The sequence below is a fragment of the Marmota monax genome, unplaced genomic scaffold (genome assembly GCF_021218885.2).
Source record: "Marmota monax isolate L192 unplaced genomic scaffold, Marmota_monax_Labrador192_F-V1.1 WCK01_AAM20220418_F8-fsc00123, whole genome shotgun sequence".
NCBI classification, from domain to species: domain Eukaryota; kingdom Metazoa; phylum Chordata; class Mammalia; order Rodentia; family Sciuridae; genus Marmota; species Marmota monax.
The window spans coordinates 684,966-709,240 of NW_026692159.1; the positions used below are offsets into that span (position 1 = coordinate 684,966).

At 41.0% G+C, this 24,275-nt stretch overlaps 1 protein-coding gene, 1 non-coding gene and 1 pseudogene across 2 annotated transcripts; 2 read left to right on the forward strand and 1 right to left on the reverse strand.

The window, feature by feature from the left end:
- Nucleotides 1-335: 335 nt before the first annotated feature.
- On the reverse strand, nucleotides 336-3,242 carry LOC124076264 (E3 ubiquitin-protein ligase RNF115-like; annotated as a pseudogene).
- Nucleotides 3,243-12,914: 9,672 nt separating this feature from the next.
- LOC124076269 (melanoma-associated antigen 10-like) lies at nucleotides 12,915-14,075 on the forward strand. The gene is given in 1 exon segment (XM_046420109.1): nucleotides 12,915-14,075. A coding segment is annotated over 1 exon segment (1,161 nt).
- A 4,564-nt stretch (nucleotides 14,076-18,639) lies between these two features.
- On the forward strand, nucleotides 18,640-18,711 carry Trnaa-ugc (transfer RNA alanine (anticodon UGC)). Its single transcript has one exon. It is a non-coding gene; the product is annotated as a tRNA-Ala (tRNA).
- Nucleotides 18,712-24,275: the final 5,564 nt, after the last annotated feature.

Below are 24,275 nucleotides of genomic sequence, written 5' to 3' on the forward strand. Positions count from 1 at the left end.
TTTTTATCCATTTTATTCTGTTGAGGTGATGTATTATGTTTATTGATTTGTGTATGTGGAACAATCCTTGCATCCCTGAGGTAAATCCCACTTGATCACAGTGAATGATTATGTAATATGCTGTTAGGTTCAATTTGCTAGTACTTTTTTTTTCCATCTGTAGATACTATCTTAGAGAAGAAAAACACTCATTGCATTAACATTATGGGTTGGAGTTTCTTATGTGATTCCCAAATCCATCTATGATTTTTTTTGTTTTGATACAATTTATAGCCATGGTAAGAAGACTATCACAGACAGGCCTGGTTCAAGTGTGGTCTTTAGTTTCAGTAAGTCTATCCGTCATGTAGTTGGCTGCCACTGCTAAATCTATTGCTTGCAGAAGCCTCAGAGCTACGGGTTTGCGGAGTAGAATGCTCACCATTTAAGCTTTTTCCACATACAGGACATGTGTCATGTAGTTCTACCCATGGTACAGTACAACTGCTGTGGAAGAAGTGGTTGCTATAACTACTGGACTTCTTTTTCAATTGTGTGATCTTCTTGGCATACTAGACATTCTAAACCCACACCAACTTTTACTCAGTTACTATCACTGTTAGAAGAGATGAAATTATTTTTTCCTCATTGACTAGGGGAGACCCTATGTTTTCCAGTTGTCCTAAAAGCTGAATTACAATGGCATCAAACACTATCTGACCCCAAGCACAGTTCCCAGGGTTGAAGTGCAGTATCCTGCTCCAATAAAAAGTGTATGGGAATCCAAGAATTGTAGAATTTGCAAAAATCGTGCAAGCATCTGTTTTATTTCCTCAATAACTAGAGATCTGTCAGGATGAGTATTTCTTTGAGATCTATAACTCTGAGTCATTGGCAGCCTTGAAGGCTGACTTTGTCCCAAAAAGTCAGTGTGAGTTTGGTGACCCTTCTCATTAGCTTTGTTATCTCGGTCCAGTAGATTGCTACTTAGAAATGATCTAAACTCTTGGAAAAACATCATGTGATCCAAATGGCCTCAAAGCTCTGTGAAATGTGTTGATTTGCTATTTTTTATCCAGCTGCTACCACCACCTGAAAAAAAACAGTAATTTGGGGCTGAAGTTGCCCTTGCAAAAGTGGCTTAAAAACCCATGTGTGGCTACAGCGGCACCCATGTCTGCCCAAGTCACTGAACCCTCCACCAATTTTCTCTCTGCCATAGCTGTGTGAGAGAGTGGCCAGCCAGTCCCTGACCAGGTCACCACCTTCCCACTGCTACCTCCTTGGTGCATCCTACAGCTCCAATGTCCATAGGACCCAGAGCGGTGGCATCCTAGGCAGGGACCCAGCTGCCCACTTTCTAGCACCTAAGAGAAGTAGGAAAAAGAGTCCCTAAATTTCCTAGAGACTTTATTTGTACCTATGTTCATCAAGGATATTGCTCTGCAGTTTTCTTTGTTATTGTATCTATAACAGAATACTGTGGCTCTTGTAGAATGAGGTTGGAATAGTTCCAAGAGAAATGATGTTAGTTCTTCCTTAAATGTTTGGTCAAAAATCTGAAAATAAATCTACCATATGATCCAAGTGTCCCCTTTCTGCATTTATATCCAAGGGTAATGAAATCAGCATGCCAAAACGATGCCTGTACTCCCATGCTTATTGTGGTGGTATTCACAATAGGTAAGATATAGCAAAAACTGAGGTGCTAACTGATGTGTGAATGGATAAAGAAAATATGCATGTATACACAATGGAATACTATTCAGCCATAAATAAAAATGAAATCCTTTCATTTGCAGCAAAATAGATGGAACTTGAGGATACTGTGTTAAGTGAAATAAACCATACACAGAAAGAGGTAAGTACTGTGTGTTCTCCTTCATATGTGGAAAGTGAAAAAAGAATTCTCACCTGCAGCCTGCATGGGGACAGAGTAAGTAACCCTAGGAGGTGTGGGCCAACTGGAATTAAAATTCTGAAAAGTAGTATTAAGAAAAAACAAAGGACACAGAAAAATATGTTTAAAGCAGGGGTCTTGACAGGTGGAAGAGACATGATGGGTCTGATCCTGACCAAGGGAAAAAGCTCATGAATGCTTTGTTTATAGTTAAGGAATTTATTGTGTGGAAAAGTTCTTCATGGTAAACAAGAAGCAGAGGCTGTGGGGAAGTTGGCCTGGTTGGAGACTTATCACTTGCACAGTAATTCTTCCTCCTCCAGGCAGTTGGACCACAAGGCTAATTGGGGCACTGGTGTCTCTCTCTACCTCCAGGGAGTTGTGTTTGAACCTAGGACTATCTGAGCTAGTAAATTCTGCAATATCACAGAATTCTCTTTAAGCAGGATGTTTGTCAAAGCAATGAAGCAATCTCAGATCCATAAGATAACATTGAGAGTTCTCTAAGGGGCTCACCTCTGCTTAGAGATGGCTCAGACTTGCCCACAATTAATTTGTGGATTCCAACAAAAAAGTTTACTAGAGGGTGGGAAGAGAAGGGAAGGAAGGATAGAGAAAGGTTGGATAATGGTACCAAAGTACAGTTAGTCAGAAGGAATAAGTTTGGGTGTTCAGCAGCACAGTGGGATGACTACAATTCACAATAACCTAATACATGATCTTTTATGAAGATCTAAAAGCCTCTGAAAATAAATGACATGGAGAGAGAAATGCTAATTATACTGATTATTTAATAGACAGTGTTAAAATTTCACAGTGTAACCCATTCATATGTACATTTATTACATGTTAATAAAAAATTCCTGTTAAAGTCAAGGAGAAGATACTGATATATGCTATCCAAAACTGTACTGGAACACAAAGCCAGACTATGTGTACAAAATAAGTAAGAGGTATTACCATGGAAAGGAAAGAGATAATATCTGGTGACTTAGACTTTTCAGGCTACTCTAATAAAATATTACAGATTGGGTAGCTTATAAAAATCAGAAATTTGGGGCGGATCCAAGCTGGTGGGCCAGAGGGAGGCAGCATTCTGTGTCACTCCGTGACCTGGAACTCAAGTAGTGAGAATACTACTTCTCTGCAAGCAATATTCCTGCTCCCATGCAGGAATCAGGTTACCGTGCCCATCCAGGGCTCCAGACCTCAGCATCAGAGTAGGTCTCCCAATTACTGCCCACGCAGGATGACCAGGTACCCAAGTGGGACCATGAGCACCCTGGCAGATATCACTGTCACTGCTCCCACGCAGGGCACCCAGCAGCTTCCCACACACAGGAACTCCGGCCACCACTACCATGTGGACCCCCATCTACCAATGTGGGGCACCCCCGGTCGCTGCCATCTTGGGACTCTGTAGCAGTGGAGATAGTCCCCTATGTGCCATAGCTTGCCTGCACCTGGGAACCTCACACAGGCTCTGAAGTCAGCCACAGCCACACACTGCACTCCACAGAGCTCATCTCTGAATTCATCATTCAACAGATCACCCGGCTCCCCCACCTGACCCGACACCCCATCACCGAAAGCAGGCACCTCCATCTTGGGTCACCTTCATCACCATCTTCAGTGGAGGCAACTCCCAGTTTGGTACTCTGTCTGGCCAGGTACCCAGTTTCTAACTCCCCTCTCTCCCCAGCAGCCACTACCCTGGCACAGTGACACCCTGGTTACCTTCACCATCCTGAGGGCGGAGATATAAGCTAACAACAGACAACCCCACCTATTGGAAGGGAAGCAGGAAAGATACTGATCTCCAACCAAAACAAGCCCTGTTTCTTCCTTCAAGATTTTTTTTTCCCTTTCCCTTGCTCTTCTCCTGCCCTCACATCCCCAATATATGTGGAACCAAGTACTTTGCATGAATTAGGATTTTGAGGACTGGGACATCTGAATAGTATATTACAGGTATGTTGTATATTCTTTTTTATTTTTTATCTTTTTTCCATCAATTTCTACTATTTTAACATGTTTTATGTTTCTTTTTATGTGTGTTTGTTTTATGTAATCTACTGACTTCCCACATACTTGTCTACCCAAAATTACATCCTCTCCCTTTTCCTGCTACTAATCTTCCTCTTTACATTTCTCTTTCACACTTCCCAAGATATAATAACTCTATATCCTCACCTCCTACCTCCTCAGCATATCATCCTACTCCTCACCCCTGGTTCTCTGTCCACCATCAGAAATTGTAAACCTTTTTACAAACCTACTGAGTATATTGTACATAATAATTGAATTCACCATTTGTGTACATTGTGATCAAACTGTAAAGTCTTAATAGCAAACATTTGTTTTTAGAGTGTATATTGTTTATATTGGGATCTGTTAACACTGTCCTTCACCTCAAAGGAGAGATATTGGATCCCTACAGGGGCACTATAACCCTATAGGGTAAAAATGGTAACACCTTGGATCCACACAGCCAGAAGGGAAGACACACAAGCAATATGAAAAGATAAGGGAAGAAAGTGCCCCAAACTAATCAAGATACCACATTATAAGAATCCATGGCCAGCACACAGAAGAAATTACAGAGAAGGAGTTTAGGATGTATATAATTAATATGTTCTGTGAATTAAAGGATGATATGAGAGAGCAAATACAGGCAGCAAAAGATCTTTTGACAGAGAGCTACATAAACAAATACAGGAAGCAAAAGATTACTTCAACATGGAGACAAAGGTTCTTAAAAAAAAAAAACAGAAATCCTTGAAATGAAAAAAGCAATAAACCAAATTAAAAGATCAATTGACAGCATCACCAAAAGATTAGACCACTTGGAAGACAATGAAGACAAAATATATAATCTTGAAAAGAATGTAGACCAAACAATGAAAATGGTAAGAAACCATGAACAGAACATTAAAGAAATATGGGATAGCATAAAAAGACCAAATTTAAGAGTTATTGGAATAGAGGAAGGCAGAGAGTTCCAAACCAAAGGAATGAGCAATCTATTTAATTAAATAATATCAGAAAATTTTCCAAATGAAAAATGAATTGGAAAACCAAATTCAGGAGGCTTAAATGAACCTAAATGTACAAAATCACAACAGATCCACATCAAGGCACATTATAATGAAAATGTCAAACATACAGAATAAGGAGAGAATATTAAAAGCCACGAGAAAAAGGAATCAGATTACATACAGGGGGAAACCAATTAAGATGCATACAAATTTTTCAGCCCACACCATGAAAGCTAGAAGATCCTGGAACAACATATAGCAAGCTCTGAAAGAAAATGGATGCCAATCAAGAATTTTTTTTTAAAGATACCTTTATTTCACTTATTTATTCTTATGTGGTGCTGAGGATCAAACCCAGGGTCTCGCACATGCGAGGCGAGCACTCTACCGCTGAGCCACAACCCCAGCCATCAACCAAGAATCTTATATCCAGCAAAATTAAGCCTTAGATTTTATGAGGAGATAAAAACTGTCCATGATAAACAAAAGTTAAAGGAATTTACAACTAGAAAGGCTGCTCTACAAAACATCCTTGGCAAAATATTACATGAAGAGGAAATGAAAAACAACAATGAAAATCAGCAAAGGGAGGTATTACACTAAAGGAAAAACTAATCAAAGGAGAAACCAAGTCAAGTTAAATACCAAAAATAAACAAAAATGGCTGGGAATACAAACCATGTCTCAATAATAACCCTGAATGTTAATGGCCTAACCTCACCAATCAAAAGACATAGACTACAGATTGTATTTAAAAAAAAAGACCCAATAATATGCTGCCTCCAAGAGACTCATCTCATAGGAAAATATACCGACAGACTGAAGGTGAAGGTGAAAGGTTGGGAAAAATTATACCACTCACATGGACTGAGGAAGCAAGCAACAAATAAATGACTTAACATTACATCTCAAAGCTAGAAAAAGAACAAATCAACACCAAAAGCAGTAGAAGACAGGAAATAACTAAAATCAGAGCTGAAATCAATGAAATTGAAACTACAGAACCCTAACGAAAGAAATCAAAGAAGACCTTAGAAGATGGAAAGATCTCCCTTGTTCTTGGATAGGCAGAATTAATATTGTTAAAATGACTATACTGCCAAAAGCATTATATAGATTTAATGCAATTCCAATCAAAATCCCAATGACATTCCTTGTAGAAATAGAAAAAGCAGTCATGAAATTCATCTGGAAAATAAGAGACCCAGAATAGCTAAAGCAATCCTTAGCAGGAAGAGCAAAGCAGGTGGCATCACTATACCAGGACTTAAGCTATACTACAGAGCAATAGTAACAAAAACAGCATGGCATTGGCCCCAAAATAGACTGGTAGACCAGTGGTACAGAATAGGGGACACAGAGACTAACCCACATAATTACAGTTATCTTATATTTGAGAAAGGCACAAGAAACGTACATTGGAGAAAAGATAGGCTCTTCAACAAATGGTGCTGGGAAAATTGGAAATCTATATGCAACAAAATGAAATTAAATCCCTATCTCTCACCATGCATAAAACTCAACTCAAAGTAGGTCAAGGACCTAGGAATTAAACCAGAGATCCTGCATTTAATAGAAGAAAAAGTAGGCCCATATCTCCATCATATAGGATTAGGCCCCTACTTCTAATAAGACTCCTATAGCGTAAGAATTAAAACCAAGAATTAATAAATTGGATGGATTCAAACTATAAAGCTTCTTCTCAGCAAAAGAAATAATCAGTGAGGTGAATAGAGAGCCTACAGCATTGGGAGCAAATTTTTACCACTTCCACACCAGATAGACCACTAATCTCTAGGGTATATAAAGAATTCAAAAAGCTAAGCACCAAAAAAAAAAAAAAAAAACAAATAACCAAATCAATAAATGGGCCAAGGAACTGAACAGACACCTCTCATAAGGTGATATAAAATCAATCAACAAATATATGAAAACATGTTCAACATCTCTAGCAATTAGAGAAACGCAAATCAAAATTACTCTAAAATTTCATCTCACTCCAGTCAGAATGGCAGCTATTATGAAGACAAACAATAGTAAGTGTTGGTGAGAATGTGGGGAAAAAGGCACACTCATACATTGCTGGTGGGACTGCAAAATGTTGCAGCCAATATGGAAAGCAGTATGGAGATTCCTTGGAAAACTGGGAATGGAACCACCTTTTGACCCAGCTATCCCCCTCCTCGGTCTATACCCAAAGGACTTAAAAACAGCATACTATAGGGACACAGCCACACCAATGTTTATAGCAGCATAATTCACAATAGCTAAACTGTGGACCCAACCTTGATGCCCTTCAGTAAATGAATGGATCAAGAAGATGTGGTATATATACACAATGGAATATTACTCAGTAATAAAAGAGAATAAAATCATGGCATTTGCAGGTAAAGGTATGGAGTTGGAGAATATAATGCTAAGTGAAGTTAGCCAATTCTACTAAAACAAAGGCCAAATATTTTCTCTGATATAAGGAGGCTGATTCATAGTGGGGTTGGGAGGGGGAGCATGGGAGGAATAGATGAACTCTAGATAGGGCAAAGGGGTGAGAGGGGAAGGGAGGGGGCATGGGGGTAGGAAAGATGATGGATTGAGATGGACATCATTACCCTAAGTACATCTATGAAGACATGAATGGTGTGAATATACTTTGTGTACAACCAGAGATTTTCATGAAAAATTGTGCTCTATATGTGTAATATGAATTGTAATGCATTCTGCTCTCATATATAACAAATTAGAATTTTAAAAAATCAGAAATTTATTTCTCACAGTTCTGGAGGCTTGGATGCCCAAGATCAAGGCTCCGGTGAATCTGATTTCTGGAGACGGCCCACTTCCTGGTTCGCAGACAGCACCTTCTTGCTGTGTGCTCATATGCTGAAAGGGGCCAGCTTGTTTTCTAGGGTGTTTTTTTAAGAGTACTAATACAATCATGAAGGTTTCATCCTCATGACCTAGTCACTTCCCAAAGGCTGTAGGTCCTAATACTATTGCCTGAGAGGTTAGGAATTCAACATGAACTTTGGGGGGATACAAACATTCAGATCATAGCAGTGACAATATGATCACCTAGGTAGAAAATTTTAAGGAGTCAGCACATGGAATACTGAAATGAATAAGAAACTTCAGGTAGTATAAGGTCACTGTAGCAAAATCAACAGCCTTACCACACAAAAGCAGTAACTCTTAGAACATGTAATAGAAAATACCTTAATCACAAGAACAATAAGATCCAAAAATTACCTTAAATAAATACTTGCAAAACTTATTATAAAGTTTGCTGATAGATGTAGATAAATTTAGTCCCGGGGCTGGAGCTATGGCTCAGTGGTAGTGCACTTGCCTGGCATGTGCACTACATATTAATTAAAAAAAAGGTCTATCAACAACTAATATATATATATATAAAATTTAGTCCCAAATAAACACAGCAGTACTTCCTATTCATTGATGGGGTATACAGTATTATGAAGATATCAATTTATTCACAGATGTAGTGCTTTACTTATAGCCATGAAGATGACAGTCAAGCTCAGACTCCAAAAATCCCATTTTCTGTTCTCAATTCAAACCTGAAAATGACAAAAGATGGAATGAAAAAAATATCTGCAACATAATCTAAACAACAAAACATGAAAACTCTCATGGGAAACTGAAGACTGTGTTGAACTTGTATTTGGGGTGAGGGAGTTGTGGGCTTAAGTGAAGTGGGGAGGGTCCATAGCCAGCAATATAGGGCAAGGTGACAGGATAGGTAGGAGCAAAGTTTTAAAATCTCTGTTCCTGGTTCATTACATAAACCTGAGGTAGTCTCTCAGACAACAGATGCCAGTAGCCCTATGGTAATATCAGGACAGCAAGAAAAAAACGGGTTGATTAAAGCAGTCTGACACCAAGAATCTTTGTTAATAACCAGTGAATGCTGTTTAATTGATGAGAACTATTTTTAAAAAATATTATTTTAATACAACATAAATAACCTGGAAATGGAATAGTATTTATCATAATGAATCACACATAGTAAGGGTAGCGATTTTTTCATGATGCACACATATGTATGATTTACACATATGCTTGGTAGAAATGTACAATATTTTTCTCACTATGGATAAGGGTTATAAAAATGAAATTGCACTGAACAGTAACATTAGAGAAGCTCAAAAGAGACAGGATCTCCCCAAATCACCATGCTCAGCCTCTTCTGGGTAGAAAATAAATCTTTTAAAACAAAAGGTTTCCAAAGTCTAAGTGTGACTAGTGAAGGAAGTTGGGCTTCTTTGTCATGTGACGAGTGCTACTACTTCCACATCCAGCATATAGCCTGGAGTTCAAAATCATTTTCTACAAAACTTCCAATTGAGCAAATACTGAGATGGCACAGAGGGATAATTTTCCAGCGAGTATTTAGTTAGAAGCCAGGATGCAATACAAGGACCCTCAAGAGTGAGGACCCAGGGGTCTGCCCATCCCAGAACAGGATATCCCACAGAATCCCACTTACTGTTGATGTCACTTCCAGGAGACTCACAGCAGAGGTCTCTGGCTGAGCAGTCCCCCTCATTTCCAGCTTGGGAGTCTCAAGAACGTGGATGCTTTGGTCTGAAGGTAACAGGCACAAGTTAGCAGAGGGAGGAGTTCAGGCTCTGATGGTTGTGAAGGACTTACAAGACCTCTCATTTCACAAGAAATGAGACCAACCCTGCCCTGCTCCTGTTAGTTCTGTAGTCAGAAGAGGGGAGAGGCCAGGCACTGCCAGACATTTAAGATGGGAACCCTGAGGGAGATCTGAATAGACCCCATCCTAGATAGGGGAGGCCACACAGAATCCAGCCTTCTACCTGATTTCCTATCTGAGAGGCTCTGAGCATGGTGGCTGGATGTGAGATCCCCTGACTTCCCACTGGGGCATTAGAGGTCCCTGGCTTCAGGTTAGGAGAGGGGAGAGCCCTCAGGCCCTGCTAGGAATCACAGGGAGGACCCTAAGGAAGAACCATGGGAGACTCACAAAAAAACTGCTCATACCGTCAGCCTGGGGAGGTCCCAGTCAGGATGATAATTATGCATAGTTCCTTTCCTAGGCTTCTCAGGGAAATGAGGACTTCTCCCCTGCCCCTGCAGTCATCTGCGGCAAACAGGCAGGGTACCCGGATGTGGTATATCCGACTTCCATCTTGGAATCAGAAAGGGTGCTTTTACGCAGGGTCTCCGCAGGTGTCAGTAGAGGAAGAAGCCCCGGATCCTCCAAAGCATTGGGGGAGGAGAAGTTCCTGTCACAGGTGTGGCAGGGACCTCTTCCCTGCCCCTGCAGTCATCCCTGGGCGACTCACAGTAAACCCAGGCAAGGTTCCCGGATGAGGTGTATCTGACTTCTATCTTGGACTCTGAAGAGGGGGGTGCTTTTACATGGGGTTCAGCAGGTGTCTGTACAGGGAGAAGCCCCAGGTCCTCCAAGGCATTAAGATGACACTGGGAGAGGAGAGGTTCCTGCCACAGATGAGGAGGACCTCACCCCTGCCTCTGCAGTCAGCCCTGGACTCAGATCTTTGCTCTTGCTGACAATATTAGAGGACCAGGGGCATGGCTATTGGATGTGGCACCTCTTTACTTTTGGCAGGATTGGGGGTAGTCTTGGAGGTGAAAACCTTGATCTAATAGCTGTGGCCTGAGTTTAGAAGTGGAAGGCACCATTGGTGAGGACTAAAGGTACACTCCACCCTCCATCCTCCCCTGAAAAAGAGGAATCCTACAGAGTCTAGCTATACCTTCTAAGCACTGGGAGGATGAAAGCTAGGATAACCAAATGAAATGAACTCTCACTTCTATCACAAGCTCTCCCAGAAGCCAAGGGACTGGATTTTTTTCAGGACGGTGAGGTTTTAGTTGGAAGGGGAGATTTCAGGTCAGCACAGGGTGGGAAGGACCACGCTAAGAGTAGAGATGAATACCTTGAGGTAAGACTAAATGAATCTCTCAATAGACTTTGGGCAGGGGTGACTGATTTGGTGCTTTTTTGCTTTTGTCTAGAGTATTCCAGGCAAGTGAAAGCCCTGGTTTTTGTGTGTGACATCAGCAGAGGGAGAAGTCCCAAGATCTTTTAAGAGTCAAGGTAAGGTAAAGACATTGAAGGAGGAATAATGATACCCCCCCAAAACCAGAAACAAGGGGCTCTGCAGAAACTCCCATTATGTTCCTGCTATCAACTCTGGAAGGATTGGCCAGATATGGTGTGCTCTCACTTCCTTCATGAGGTAAGTGCGGGTACCTCTGGGAATTGAGGTCTTGATCTGAAAGGATAATTTCATGTCAGTAGGGGTTGGCTCAGGCCCTGTTGGGAATAAGGATGAACACCATAAAGGATGGCTGAAGATATGATAACCCCACAGTAGAGTAGATGGGACCTAACCATGGGCAGAAATGGCTGCATGTGGTATCTCTTCATTTCTGTCTTGAGAGTCTCAGAGAAGTGAGAGCCTTGGCCTAAGGGTGTGACTGCAGGTCAGCAGAGGGAGGAGTCCCAGGCTCCATTTGGTGTCAAGGTAAGGACCCTGGTGAGTACCAAAATGCCTCCTGCCCCAGAAAGAAAGGACCCTGCAGAGTCTGGCTATATCCTGTTCTCAGCCAGGGTACGTAAGGTGTGCTGTGCCTTCACTCCCTCCAAGAGTAGGATAGATGGCTCAGAGAAGAGAGATCATGTGGTCTAAGTGGGACGTCAGTTCAACAAGGCTGGGTCCCAACTCTTTAAGGAGTAAAAATGAATACCATGAGGCAAGACAAAGGGGATCCCTACTGCATAACACACAGGGTCTGGCCTCTGCTGGCAGTGCTGTGCTGTAAGACCCAGGCAGAGGTGGCCAGATATTGTGCTTCTTCACTTCTGTCTATGTTCTCAGGGAAGTGAAGATCGTGTTCTGAGGAGGGGACCATCTGAGAGGGAGCCACATCAGGCTAGCAGAGGGAAGAGTTCTAGACTGCCAGGATTTAAGGTAAGGACCCTGAGTGAGGACTGAGGGCACAATGTCCCTTTGTAGGACTGAAGACATACCCAGTGCTACCTTGCCTATGCTGACAGCTCTTGGAAGCCCAGAGCCTACTAGCCAGATGTGCTGAAGTTCCATCTTCATGATCTCAAAGAATTGAGGACTTTTCTGATAGGGAGACAAGGGTAAGCAGAGGAAAGAGTCCTGGGCCCTGACAGGCATCAGTGTAAGGAATGAGGATACCTCACACCTAAGAGAGATGGAATCCTAACAAAGTTTGGCCAGCCCTTTCTGTCACCTCAGGGAGACTCTGGATGGGTGTGATTGGAGGTAGTGCTACCTCATTTCCTTCTCTTAGTCTCCAGAATATGAGATCTTGTTCTGAAAGTTTTGCTAAATTCCAGTGAAGGGAGAGAATCTAGGCCTTGCCAGGGGGAAAGTGAAGAAACCATCCACCCCAGAATGTGGAGATTCACAGACTCTGACCCCATTTGTCAGCTCTGTGGAGCTTAGGGCTATGCTTATAGTCTTTAGCTGGGAAGCCCCCTACCTCTGGTTCCTCTTACAGAGGTACCAGGAACCGGTGATGAGGGACTTGGTCTGAGTCACATGCCCTCAGATCAAAGAGCAAAAGAGGCTTAGGAAGTGTCAGGAGCCAAGGTGAGGTTTCCTGAGGCCCTACACGCCCCTAACAGAGGGGGACCCCATGGCACTTACCCCATGTATCCTACTGTCAGCCCTGGAACCTCACACTCTTCTAGTTGGCTGTACCCTGAGGAGGTTTTCATGTCCTCCTACAGGTTCCTAAGGTACAAGCCAACCAGAAAGACAACAGACCTGTGAAACTCTAGGACATCACCTAAAGACAAGACTTGTAAGTGAGCTTTTATTAGAGCCATCACAGGTGAGTCCCCCCCCCCCCGAGACACTCACTGTCTCTCTTACCCCCAGGCTTGTGGGATCCTATCACTACACTTCTGCTCACACTCTTACCTGCTGCCTCCAACAATAATCATCATGCCTCGCTTTCCAAAACGTCCACGCCTCACCCTTGAGCAAGACTTCCAGAACCCATTTGATATACAGGACTTGATGATTGCACAGGCTCCCACAGCTGAGGAGGAAAATGATACCTCTTCCACTTCATCTTCCTCTTTAAACTTGTCCTACCCCTCCTCTTCTTCTTCTTCTGCCTCCTCTTCCTCTTCTCTGATTCTGGATACCCCAGAGGAGGAGGAGCCTGTTGATGCAATGCGTAATTCTCCCCAGAGTTCTCCCCAGACTACTCCCCCAAGTACTACCCAGAGTTCTCCCAAGACTTCTCCCAACACCTCTCCCAACACTCAGAGCTCCTACTCCTCCCTGACTTCATGGAACAAGTTAGATGAAGAGTTCAGCAGCCAAGAAGAGAGTTGAAGCACCTTTCAGTCTTCAACGGATACTGAATCCTCGCCCAGAGACCCGCTTGAGGAGAAGGTGACTGATTTGGTGCATATCCTGATTCTGAAGTATCGACTGAAGGAGCCCATCACAAAAGTGGAAATGCTCAGAGTTGTGACCAAAGAGTATAAGAATCAATTTCCTGTGATCTTCAAGAAAGCTATTAAGTGCTTGGAAGTGATTTTTGGTATTGATGTGAAGGAAACAGACACCGCCAGCCACCTCTATGCCCTTGTCAACTCACTCGACCTCACCTATGATGAGATACTGACTAATGACCAGAGCATGCCTAAAAATGGCTTCCTGATAATTATTTTGGGTGTAATATTCATAGAGGGGAACTGTGCCTCTGAGGAAAACATCTGGGAATTCCTGAATATGATGGGAGTGTATGATGGGAAGGAGCATTTCATATATGGGGAGCCCAGGAAGTTCATCACTAGAGATTTGGTGCAGGAAAATTACTTGGAGTACCGGCAGGTGCCCAATAGTGATCCTCCATGCTATGAGTTCCTGTGGGGTCCAAGAGCTAAAGCTGAAACCATCAAGATGAAAGTTTTAGAATTTTTGGCCAAGGTCAAAGGAAGTGACCCTGTTTCCTTCTCTAGCTGGTATGAGGAGGCTTTGAGAGAGGAGGAAGAGAGAGCCCAGGCCAGAATTGGTCCTGTGGATGATAGTACAGCCTTGTTCATTGCCCAGCATTGGTCAGCAGCATCTCCTGCCCCTAGTGAAGAATGAGGCAGATTCTCCCCTCTGTTTTTGAAGAAGGCAATTAAAATTCCAAGTAGAGGAGGGTCAGGGTCATGTTCCGGAGAACACAGTGTATAATTTTCTGTTCCTGTTCTGTATGGTGACAGTTACTGTCTTTTGGGGGGAGTACTTTTCAAATGCTGTTTCTGTTAGAATAACTAGCTTAATATCTAGTTTGAGTGACATTGGTCACACATTGCTGTTTATCACATTTTGAGAAAAAATATGCAGTTGTTAATTTTTTTTATTCCTTTAACTCTTTTAGACTCTTCTGTAAAATTAAATGCAGTGAACTTGGATTTGCTTGGCTTATTCAAGAAAGTATGAAAAATATCATTAAATCTTAATGAATTAAGGTCTCTGCTTTCTGACTTTTGTTCGCCAAATATTTCTAGATTATTTTCTTTTTGGAAGAAATTGCGCTAATAGGGAGAATCCTTAGGTAAGAGAGACACACCTCTACCCACAAGAATGGTAGAGTCACTGAATCAGGAATGTGGTGAGATGTCTGTAAGGAACAAGTAAAAGAATGAACAAACAACGAAGTGAGACTCTAGTTGCCAGCAGTCAAGTGTAAATGCCCTGAGCCCAGGCAGTTTGGGGATTTGAGAAATTCTAATTCTTTCTGTGGGAGTTTAGGCTAAGCTGGGTGGTGGCAGCGGCCAGACTCTTGGACAGTGTGTTACTGGTGACAGAAAAGCCTGGAATGGAAAACTGATCAGAGCAGTTCCTTTTGGATAATGGCTAAACAAGAGAGGAATCTCCACTTGGGCCAGGTGTGGAAGGTGTCTTGTGCACTTGTCCCAGCACACGCTAACTCTGCATGAACTAAGTGTTCTGTACAAAATAGCTGCAAGAATTTCCTGGGAAATAGGGTGGTACTCCCTTGAGAAGGTTCCTAGAAGCCACCAGGATGGCATTCTTCCCTGGCCTGGGATTACCAGAGCCCACTCCATTAAAAATGAAATGAAGGGCTGGGGATGTGGCTCAAGCCGTAGCGCGCTCACCTGGCATGCGTGCGGCCCGGGTTCGATCCTCAGCACCACATACAAACAAAGATGTTGTGTCCGCCAAATACTAAAAAATAAATATTAAAAAATTCTCTCTCTCTATCTCTCTCACTCTCTCTTTAAAAAAAAAAAAAATGAGGGCTGGGGATGTGGCTCAAGCGGTATCGCGCTTGCCTGGCGTGCGTGCTGCCCGGGTTCAATCCTCAGCACCACATACAAATAAAGATATTGTGTCCGCCGAAAACTGAAAAATAAATATTAAAAATTTAAATAAATAAATAAAATAAATGTATAAAAAAAAATGAAATGAAGCGGACACTTGTAATCCTAGTGGCTCAGGAGCCTGAGGCAGGAGGATTGCAAGCTCAAAGCCAGCCTCAGTAACAGCAAAGCACTAAGCAACTCAGTGAGACCCTGTCTCTAAATAAAATACAAAATATGGCTGGGGAGGTGGCTCAGTGGTCAAGTGCCCCTGAGTTCATTCGCCAGTACCAAAAAAAAAAAAAAAAAAAAAGGCAGATTATCTTGATTTCAATTTGGCCAGGTGTAAGCAAGGGCTAGTATTTGGTGGCAGTGAAATTAATAAAAGTATTTTTGAGATGATGAGAAGCTGGGTGAGAAGGAAAGAGTTGGTATTTGACTTAATTGTAGGTTCTTTGAATTGTATCAGCTGGGGAAAACTGACTCACATCCAAATTAACATAATGTTCTAAGAGGGAAAACTTAATTACTTCTATTTGGGTATCTGCATTTTTGACTGATTTGATATTTTTTTCTCCTGGTCAGCTGCATGTTTTCTGAGAAGTCCTGGATAATAACAACAAAACCCTAGAGGAGAGGATGGTAGGTTCTGGAGTCAAAATGATATTTAAAATAACTGCCATTCATTTAATATCAAACATATGCTAGGTACTGTGCCAAGTATTTTACTTAAAGCATATACATTCCAGCAGTCTTAAAAATCTCCAGAAGCCAGGGCTTCTCAAACCTTCACTTCTCAGACTCTTAAGACAAAAATGAAGAGATGCCACAAGCAGCCATTTCTGCCCAGGAGTAGGTCTCATCTATTCTTCTGTGAGGGTATCCTCGGTCATCCTTCTTTGTATTCATCCTTATTCCCAACAGTGCCTGAGCCACCCCCTGCTGATCTGACATTGTCCTTTCAGATCAAGACCTTACTTCCCAGAGATACCCCCACTCACCTCAAGAGGAAGAAAGAGCATACTACCCTGATGCTTCCAGGGTTGACTGCAGAGACGTGGTTCATATAAACATAGTAGATGGGCTCTCCAAAAATGTTTAATGCCTTCTCCAAGTGTCTTCCAAATGGGCCTGTGAGTAGAATCTGATTTGGCATATTAAGTACTGCTTATTGGTTTGTGATCCAGAAATTATATAGATTTTTTTTTTAAACCACTCTGGTACTTCAAGTAGAATCTTAATGGGATACCCTTTTTGAAATTAGCCACTAGACACATATACAAATGAATGAATTTATCCACATGGTAAAAATCAAAGCCTCTCCTAGTAGTGGATGAAGAAAAACCTTAGAAATCTGTGTAAGAAAATATGTGCAGAGCCTAAATCCTTAAAATCCTGGGGTCCTTCTAGGAGGCAAACAATGACTTCTTAGCAAAAATAACCATTGTTCTGAACTACATGTTTGTGTCCCCCTTCTCAAATTCATATGTTGAAACTAAACCACAAAAAGGAGGTAGGACCTTTTGAAATTAAATAGGTCTAGATGTGGTTATGAGAGTGAAGCCCCATGATGGGATTAGTGTCAGTATAAGAAGAGAAAGAGACTAGAGCTTTTATTCTTTCCCCTCCACCACTATGTGAGGTATAGTGAGAAGATGGCCATCTGTGAATCAGGAAGGGAGCCCTCAGCAAACATTAATCTGCTGGCACCTTGATCTTGGACTTGCCAGCTTTCAGAAGAATAAGAAATGTATTTCTGATTTTTAAGTAATTCAACCAAAGCAATCTTAACAGCAGCCTGAACTGACTGAGACAACCATTCTTCCAACTCCCCTTGTCTGTGCCTGCATAACGGGAAAATCCTAGTTTGCAGTTTTTCAAAAGGCACCTAAAAATGTATTTGTAGTGTTCACTTACATGTAAGGAAGCAAAGACTCTTAAGTTAAGATTTTGGCCATGTGTCATAAGGAAGGAAAATGCTTTCAGCTTAGTGAAATTATACAGGTTATTTCAGGGAGCTGTGTAGAATAGTACTATTGAGTGCAGAAGGGTGCATTCTACCTGCTAAGGTTTTTAGGAGTCTGAGAACCGAGTGTGATCTTACATGGGAAAGCACCTGTGACATAGGAGGTTCTTGGAAAAAGTTGATGGATTTAAAGATAAATTTTTGTCTTTTTAGAAACTTCCCCCCAAATAGAGATGGTTAATATCATAACAAATTATAATAATGGTGTTTTATTGAGCGCCTACTATTTTGACAGCCTGTGGTAGAAACTAAAAGTGCCCATCCACATGCTATCTTCCTCTCTTTCCAGTTTGCTCTTTCCATGCTGCTTCTTCCATTCAGTAGCAAACATGGTGACCCCATGTGGAAATGGAGGAGCCAAATGTGGAAGCATCCTGGGTCCCTGGGTGTACTGAGAGCAGAAGTCCCTGTCAACCAATATCACAATTTATGAACACAAAAAATAAACTTCTGTGTTAAACCATTCAAATATCAGGGTTTGTCTTTTGCATTAGCTGGCACAGTTACTTAAACTCATTAATATATGCCTTCTATTTCTGTTTTTAGGCTTAAATATTTTACTTAAAAGGTAGTAGTTTATATAGTCTTGTTTTCAAAAAAATTCTGAAAATACAAATCAATCAACATTTTCTCCTTTAAAGTTCCTCCAGAATAAAACATCCTCCTTTGAGGTAACTACATTTTTTTCTGGTGTGTATCATTTTAAAGCTTATTCTAGGATGTTCCATAAATTTATGTATTATAAAAATATACTTCTTTCCACATAGTTGGTAATAATATACACATTGACCTTGCACTTAACTTTGTCACTTAGTAAAGTGAGTGCAAGATCTCTCCATGACAGCGCATATAGATCTACTTCGCTTTTATAACTACCCCCTAGAATTCTGAATTATTTGAGTGCTGTGGTTAAACACTATCCTGATGGATGCATACATTGTTTCCTGTTTGTTGCTATGATTAATAGAACTCAAATTAACATATTTGAACATGAGTTCTTGAAAAAAATGTATGTTTTCCTATGAGAAAGACATAAATGCAGAAGTTTTTTTAAGTGCAAAAGACATGAATATCTTATGTATTTTTTATAGACAATTGGCAAAAATTTATTCTTAAAAGGCCATAACAGTATATTTTTTTAAAAGATTCTGTATATGGCTGGGTGCAGAGGCACATGCTTGTATTTCCAGTGGCTTGGAAGCTGAGGCAGAAGGATCACAAGTTCAAAGCCAGCCTCAGCAACTTAGGCCCTAAGCAACTTAGTGAGAACCTGTCTCAAAATAAAAAAACAAAAGAGGGCTGGGAATGGGGGCTTGGAATATAGCTCAATTGGTAGAGTGTTTGCCTTGCATGCACAAGGTCCTGGGTTCAATTCCCAGCACCACCAAAAGAAAAAAAGGGGGGGCTGCGAATGTGGCTCAGTGGTTAAGTGCCCCTGGGTTCAGTCCCTGGTACTGGTATATTTTTGAATATACTACATTTTCACATTTTATCAATCTTTAATTTTAGTCAAAATTATAGGTGAAAAATGTTATGTCACTGTTATTTTACTTGTGTTTCCTATTTTTTCACTGCATTAAGCAGAAAATCACTTGTCTCTATAAAGCTGGATTTATGTAATGATATCCAGAATAATGGGATTCTTTCAATGGCATAATTTAAAATTCTGTAATATCAACCACATATTTCCCCTTTATAAGCAGGAAAGCAAGGATCTGGTCAGAATATTTAAGAACAAGGGTATACAACCAGAAAGGACATCCTCAACTAATGAGAGGCTTTGGAAGGATGCAGAGGAGAGCAATTGCCATAGTATGTAAGTTAAAACCCAAGAAAAGCCAATGCAGAGAGCCCAAGGCCAGCTGTCACTCAGAGCTCTGAATCCAGTGGTTAGTATAGGAGGGAAAAGCGTCCAGAAAGAGAGAAGGTGGGGAATCTGGGTGGGGAGGGTGCAGGCCCAGGACAACTTACACAGATGGGCTTGGGGAATCCCTGAATCATCAATACCAGCTGAAGCTTCAGTGTGGTCTGAGTACGCAGGTCAACTGAAGGTGCAGACAAGTAGCATGCCAGATGCCACACCCTGCCTTAGAGTCACCCCATGTCCTGTCAGAAGGAGCATGGCTGGGTCTCCCACACCATTGTGTGAGCCACCTCTCTTGACCACGCTAGTGGTCCTCCAGGGCACAATGATCAGTGTCCCAGACCTGGAGCTGTCTCGATGCCTGCTGGAGGCTCTATGCTCTCCTCCATGGTAGACCTCCTCCCTAGAGGCTGGGGATGTGTGAGTAAGTGGTGGGAGTGACTGACAGCGGGCAGTTGAGACAGGCAGGAGCACCATTGAGCAGTGGAAGGGAGTGTGCAGCTCAAGGAAAGGGGATGAATTGGTGTGGGGGGAATGGCCTGGGGCTAGTTACCTCATGCAGATAAAGGGCTGGGATCCTACATGCCTTGAAAAATGATCCAGATAGTGTACCCACCTCAGACCATCTCCCTTGGATTCTGAGCCATTGGCACTCTAGAGGGCATTTGTGCTGTAGCTATGACTGCTGACCTACGTTGCCACCAGATACTATCTGGGATAGAGGATTGGATAAAGTGCAGACATTGGCAGGGTACTTGAAGATGGCTTGCTTCCTTGTGGAACTAATGAGATGGGGGGCGGGGTGCAAAACAAGAACTATCATGTATCATGGTTGAGAACATTCCCACATTGAAGGTGATGTTTGAGCCCAAGGACAAGATACCAGTGTCTATACTCTGTGTGGTAGTTTCCCGTGGGAATTCTGAAGTCACAGTACTTTAGGTTTCTTCCATGTAGGCAGAAAGCCCAGGCAGGGGACAGGTTCTACATTTCAAATCATTGAATATGACCCTCCAGTACTTTGATTCATTAATTCTTTTATTTATTCATATAGCCAGCAAATATTGATGGAACATATGATGAGTTATGAATATCAAGTAAATACAGCAAAGGAAAATGACAAGGTGCTCAGTTCAGGCTCTGGGTGAGAGAAGGGGAGGAGACAGATTGAAAAGGATTTTAGGGAAATTTTGTGAAATGCTGGAGGAGTGTATAATCATTTGAGTTCTGAAAGTTGCTGATGAGGTAGAATTTTTCCTCTTAACTGAGATTGAGGAGAAAGGAGAAAGAGTTGGTGGTGACTTGAATTATCAGTAAAGATGTGGATGGGTGGGTTGGAGGAGGTCAGTGTGGGCCATTCAGAGGGTGAAGCTGTGTGGCTGGCTACGTAGGCAAAGCTGTGCAGTGAACAGGAGGAATTATAGCTTGGACTATCAGGGGAGGGTTTGGGGCTGGAGACTATGTTGAGCTGCATTAGTGGAAGGTCATTTGAACCCACAGGTTGAAGGAAAATTGAGTGTTGTGTACAAAGTGGTTTTCATGCACTCTCTGATGTCATTGCTTCTGCTAACACAGTTGGCAACCCAAAATAACCCAACACAAAGTTTAATCAATCAAGGGAAGACTTTAAAGGGAAACAATATTCACCCAGAAATCTACCAGTTTTCCTGTGCTTCCTTTTGGATTTTTTTTTTTTTTTTTTTTTTTTTTTTGGTGCTAGGGATCAAACCCAGGGTTTGTGCATGCTAATTCTCTACCACTGAGCCACATCAGCCTCTTCTGTTTCCTTAAACACACACACTCACAGAGATATGTGTATTTGTGGCTCATATTATGTACACAATTATATAGTCTGAGTTTTCAATCTCACATCTGCAATGTCAGGTCATTTTTAAGGGTCTGCTCTTGGCATCCTTTGTCCAAGGTGGAGTTAACACACATCAGTATACCCAGACACTAGCTCCGCTAGCCTAGCGTGTCTGTTTAAGGCAGCAGTAACTAAAGTATCTCACACAAACACCTGAAATGAGGAGTGTTTTTAAAAATTCCTGGTCTGTGTAGGATTACTGGTCATTGTGCCAGGGCCTTGTATACAAAGGAGAAAACAATCTACGCACCCGATGGAACCTAGAACAGTCCAACACAACAATCAATAGTATACTTTCATTTCTCCCTTCTCAGCATCTAACCTACTGTTGGTATATATTTTAATTCTAGGTGTGTTGTGAACTCCAGTACATTGTTATTTCTTTTACTTTAAGCTGTCAATTATCTCTAATGACATCTATATAATGAGGAAAACATCTTTATATTTACCATTATGGTTTTAAATTTTGGTGCTCCTCATTCCTTTTGGAGATCCAGAGCTCTACCTGGTATCATTTTCCTTTTGCCTGCAGGATCTATTTTAACATTTCTTGTAGTGAACATTTGTTGGTCATTAATTCTTTCAGGTTGTGTATTTATGAAAAAGCCTTTATTTCACCTTTGTTTTTGAAATATATTTTCATTGGGGTTAGAAATCTGGATTTAGGGTTTTTTTTTCAGTACTTTAAATATATTGTTTCATTTTCTCCTTTCTTTTTGTAACTGTCATAAAAAACTAATACTGAAACATAAATTTGACCATTTTTAAAATTATTTTTTAGTTATAGTTGGACCCAATATCTTTATTTTATTTGTTTATTTTTAATGTGGTGCTGAGGATCGAACCCAGGGCCTCACACATGCTGGGTGAGCACTCCACCACTGAGCCACAGCCCCAGCCAGTAAATTTGACCATTTAAACAACTTTAAAGTATAAGTCAGTGGCACTTAAAGTGAGCAATTAAGGATATTCACAATGTTGTGTGATAATCATCACTATCTAGTTCCAGAACTTCTTCCTGACCCCCAACAGAAAGCCTGTACTCATTATGCAGTCACTTCCCATTCCCCCATCCCCCAAGGCACTAATCTTACTGTCTCTATGGATGAGCCGATTTGCATATTTCATTTAAGTAGAATCATATAATATGTGGCCTTTTATTGTTTTGACAAGAAATCTGCTGTCATCTCTTTTTTTCTTTGTACATAAAGTGGGTTTCTGGCTAATTTTAGGGTTCTGTCTTTAGCACTAATTTTAAGCAATTTGAATATTATGTACCTCAATATAGTTTTCTTCACATTCTCATTTTTGGATTTCAATGGAACTATGATTTTCATCAAATTTGGTACTTTTTAGTAATTTCTTCAAAAATATTTTTCTATTCCTCCTTTCTTTTTTCACTTGTGGTATCTCCAAATGTATTAGGCTACTTGAAGATACCTTACGGTTTTGTACTCATTAGTTTGAATATTTTTTTCTGAGATTTATTATGGAAGGTTTTTATGCTATAAATTCAAATTAAAGTTTTTCAATATTTTTTCCCCAATTCAGACATTGCAGTTCTCTCAAAGTTCATTTAGGGCCATTTTGTATCTCCCATGTCCATATTTGACATATTTAAGTTTTCCTTTTTTTTTTTTTTTGGTGGTGCTGGAAATGGAACCCAGGGCCTTGTATATGCTAGGCAAACACTCTACCACTGGGCTATACCACCAGCTTTGAACATACGGAATACAATCATAACAACTGTTTTAATGCCCTTGCCTAATTCCATCAATTGTGTTGTTTCTAGGTCAGTTTCAATCAATTGAATTTTTTCTCATTGTTGATCCTCTTTTGCTGCTGCTTTGCATGCCTGTTAATTTTGATTAGATGCTAGACCTTATGGGTTTTACCTTATTGAGTACTGGATATTTTATAGTTCTCTATGTAAATATCCTTGAGCCTTGTTCTGAGACACAGTTAGGTTAATTAGAAGTAGTATGATCCTTTGCATGTTATTAGTTTCCTAAGGTTACCATAACTAAGTACCACAAATTAGGTGGCTTAGAATAACAGTAATTTATTCTTTCACAGCTCTGGAAGCTAAAGGACAAAATGAAGTTATCAGCAGGATGGTTCTTCTGAGAGTTCTGAGGATGAATCTGTTCATGTCTGTCCCCTAGCTTCTGGTGATGACCAGCAATCCATGGTACTTCTTGACTTATAAGTATATTACTCTAATCTCTGCGTCCATGTTCACATGCTGTTCAACTTCTGTGCCTGTTTTCAGAACCCCTTAAAAGGACAGCAGTGTTCACCCCACTTTAATATGACTTCAACTGAAATAACTACATCTGAAAAGACCTTCTTCTTTCCAAATAAGGTCACATTCACAGGTATTGGGAGTTAGGACTTAAATGTAGTTTTTTGGAGAGTAACACAATTCAACGAAAAATACATTTTTTTAAAACTTTGTTAGAAAAGTCCCAGAACAGTGTTTAACCTATAGTTAATATTGCTTTACTCCTAAGCAAAACTCCTAATCAATGCTCTAGGAATTAAGTTTTCTATTCTGTCCTATGGGATCAGGAGCTATTTCTGGTCCCATGTGGCATTCTCTCAGTACAACTCTTTCCTCTCTGGTATTCTGTCCTACAAATTCTGGCCTCATTGGCTTTCATGGACTCCTAACTCCATCTCATCAACTCAAGGACTCTGCCAGACTTCTCCCTTTACACTGTGGTCTATAGTCTCTCCCATGGCAGTAATCTGAGACAATTGTCCAGCTCACCCCATTTGTTTCCATGTCTGAGATCACTGTCCTATAGTGCCTGTTCGATAAATTGAAAATCATTGTTTCATCTATTCATTATTGTTTTAGCAATTTCAGTTTCACCATTACCCCTAGTAACCCACAAGTTAAATTTTTGCCTCATGTTACTGTGACCTTTTGTTCTGTTGACCTAGAATTATTAATCCCAGGAGACACAACACTTACTTCATTGATATAGAAATTAAGACTGCCACCTGACCACATGGGGCTTCTCATGCCTCGGAATCTACTAAGAAGGGAGTTATAGTGTTAGCTGGGATATTGATTCTGACTATCAAGGGGAAATTAGACTACTAGTCACTCTATAATGGAGTTAAAGAAGAGAATATTTGGAATACAGGAGACCCCCGCCCTGTGACTATAGTCTGTGAACAACTACAACTACTCAGTCCAAGAAAGGCTGTC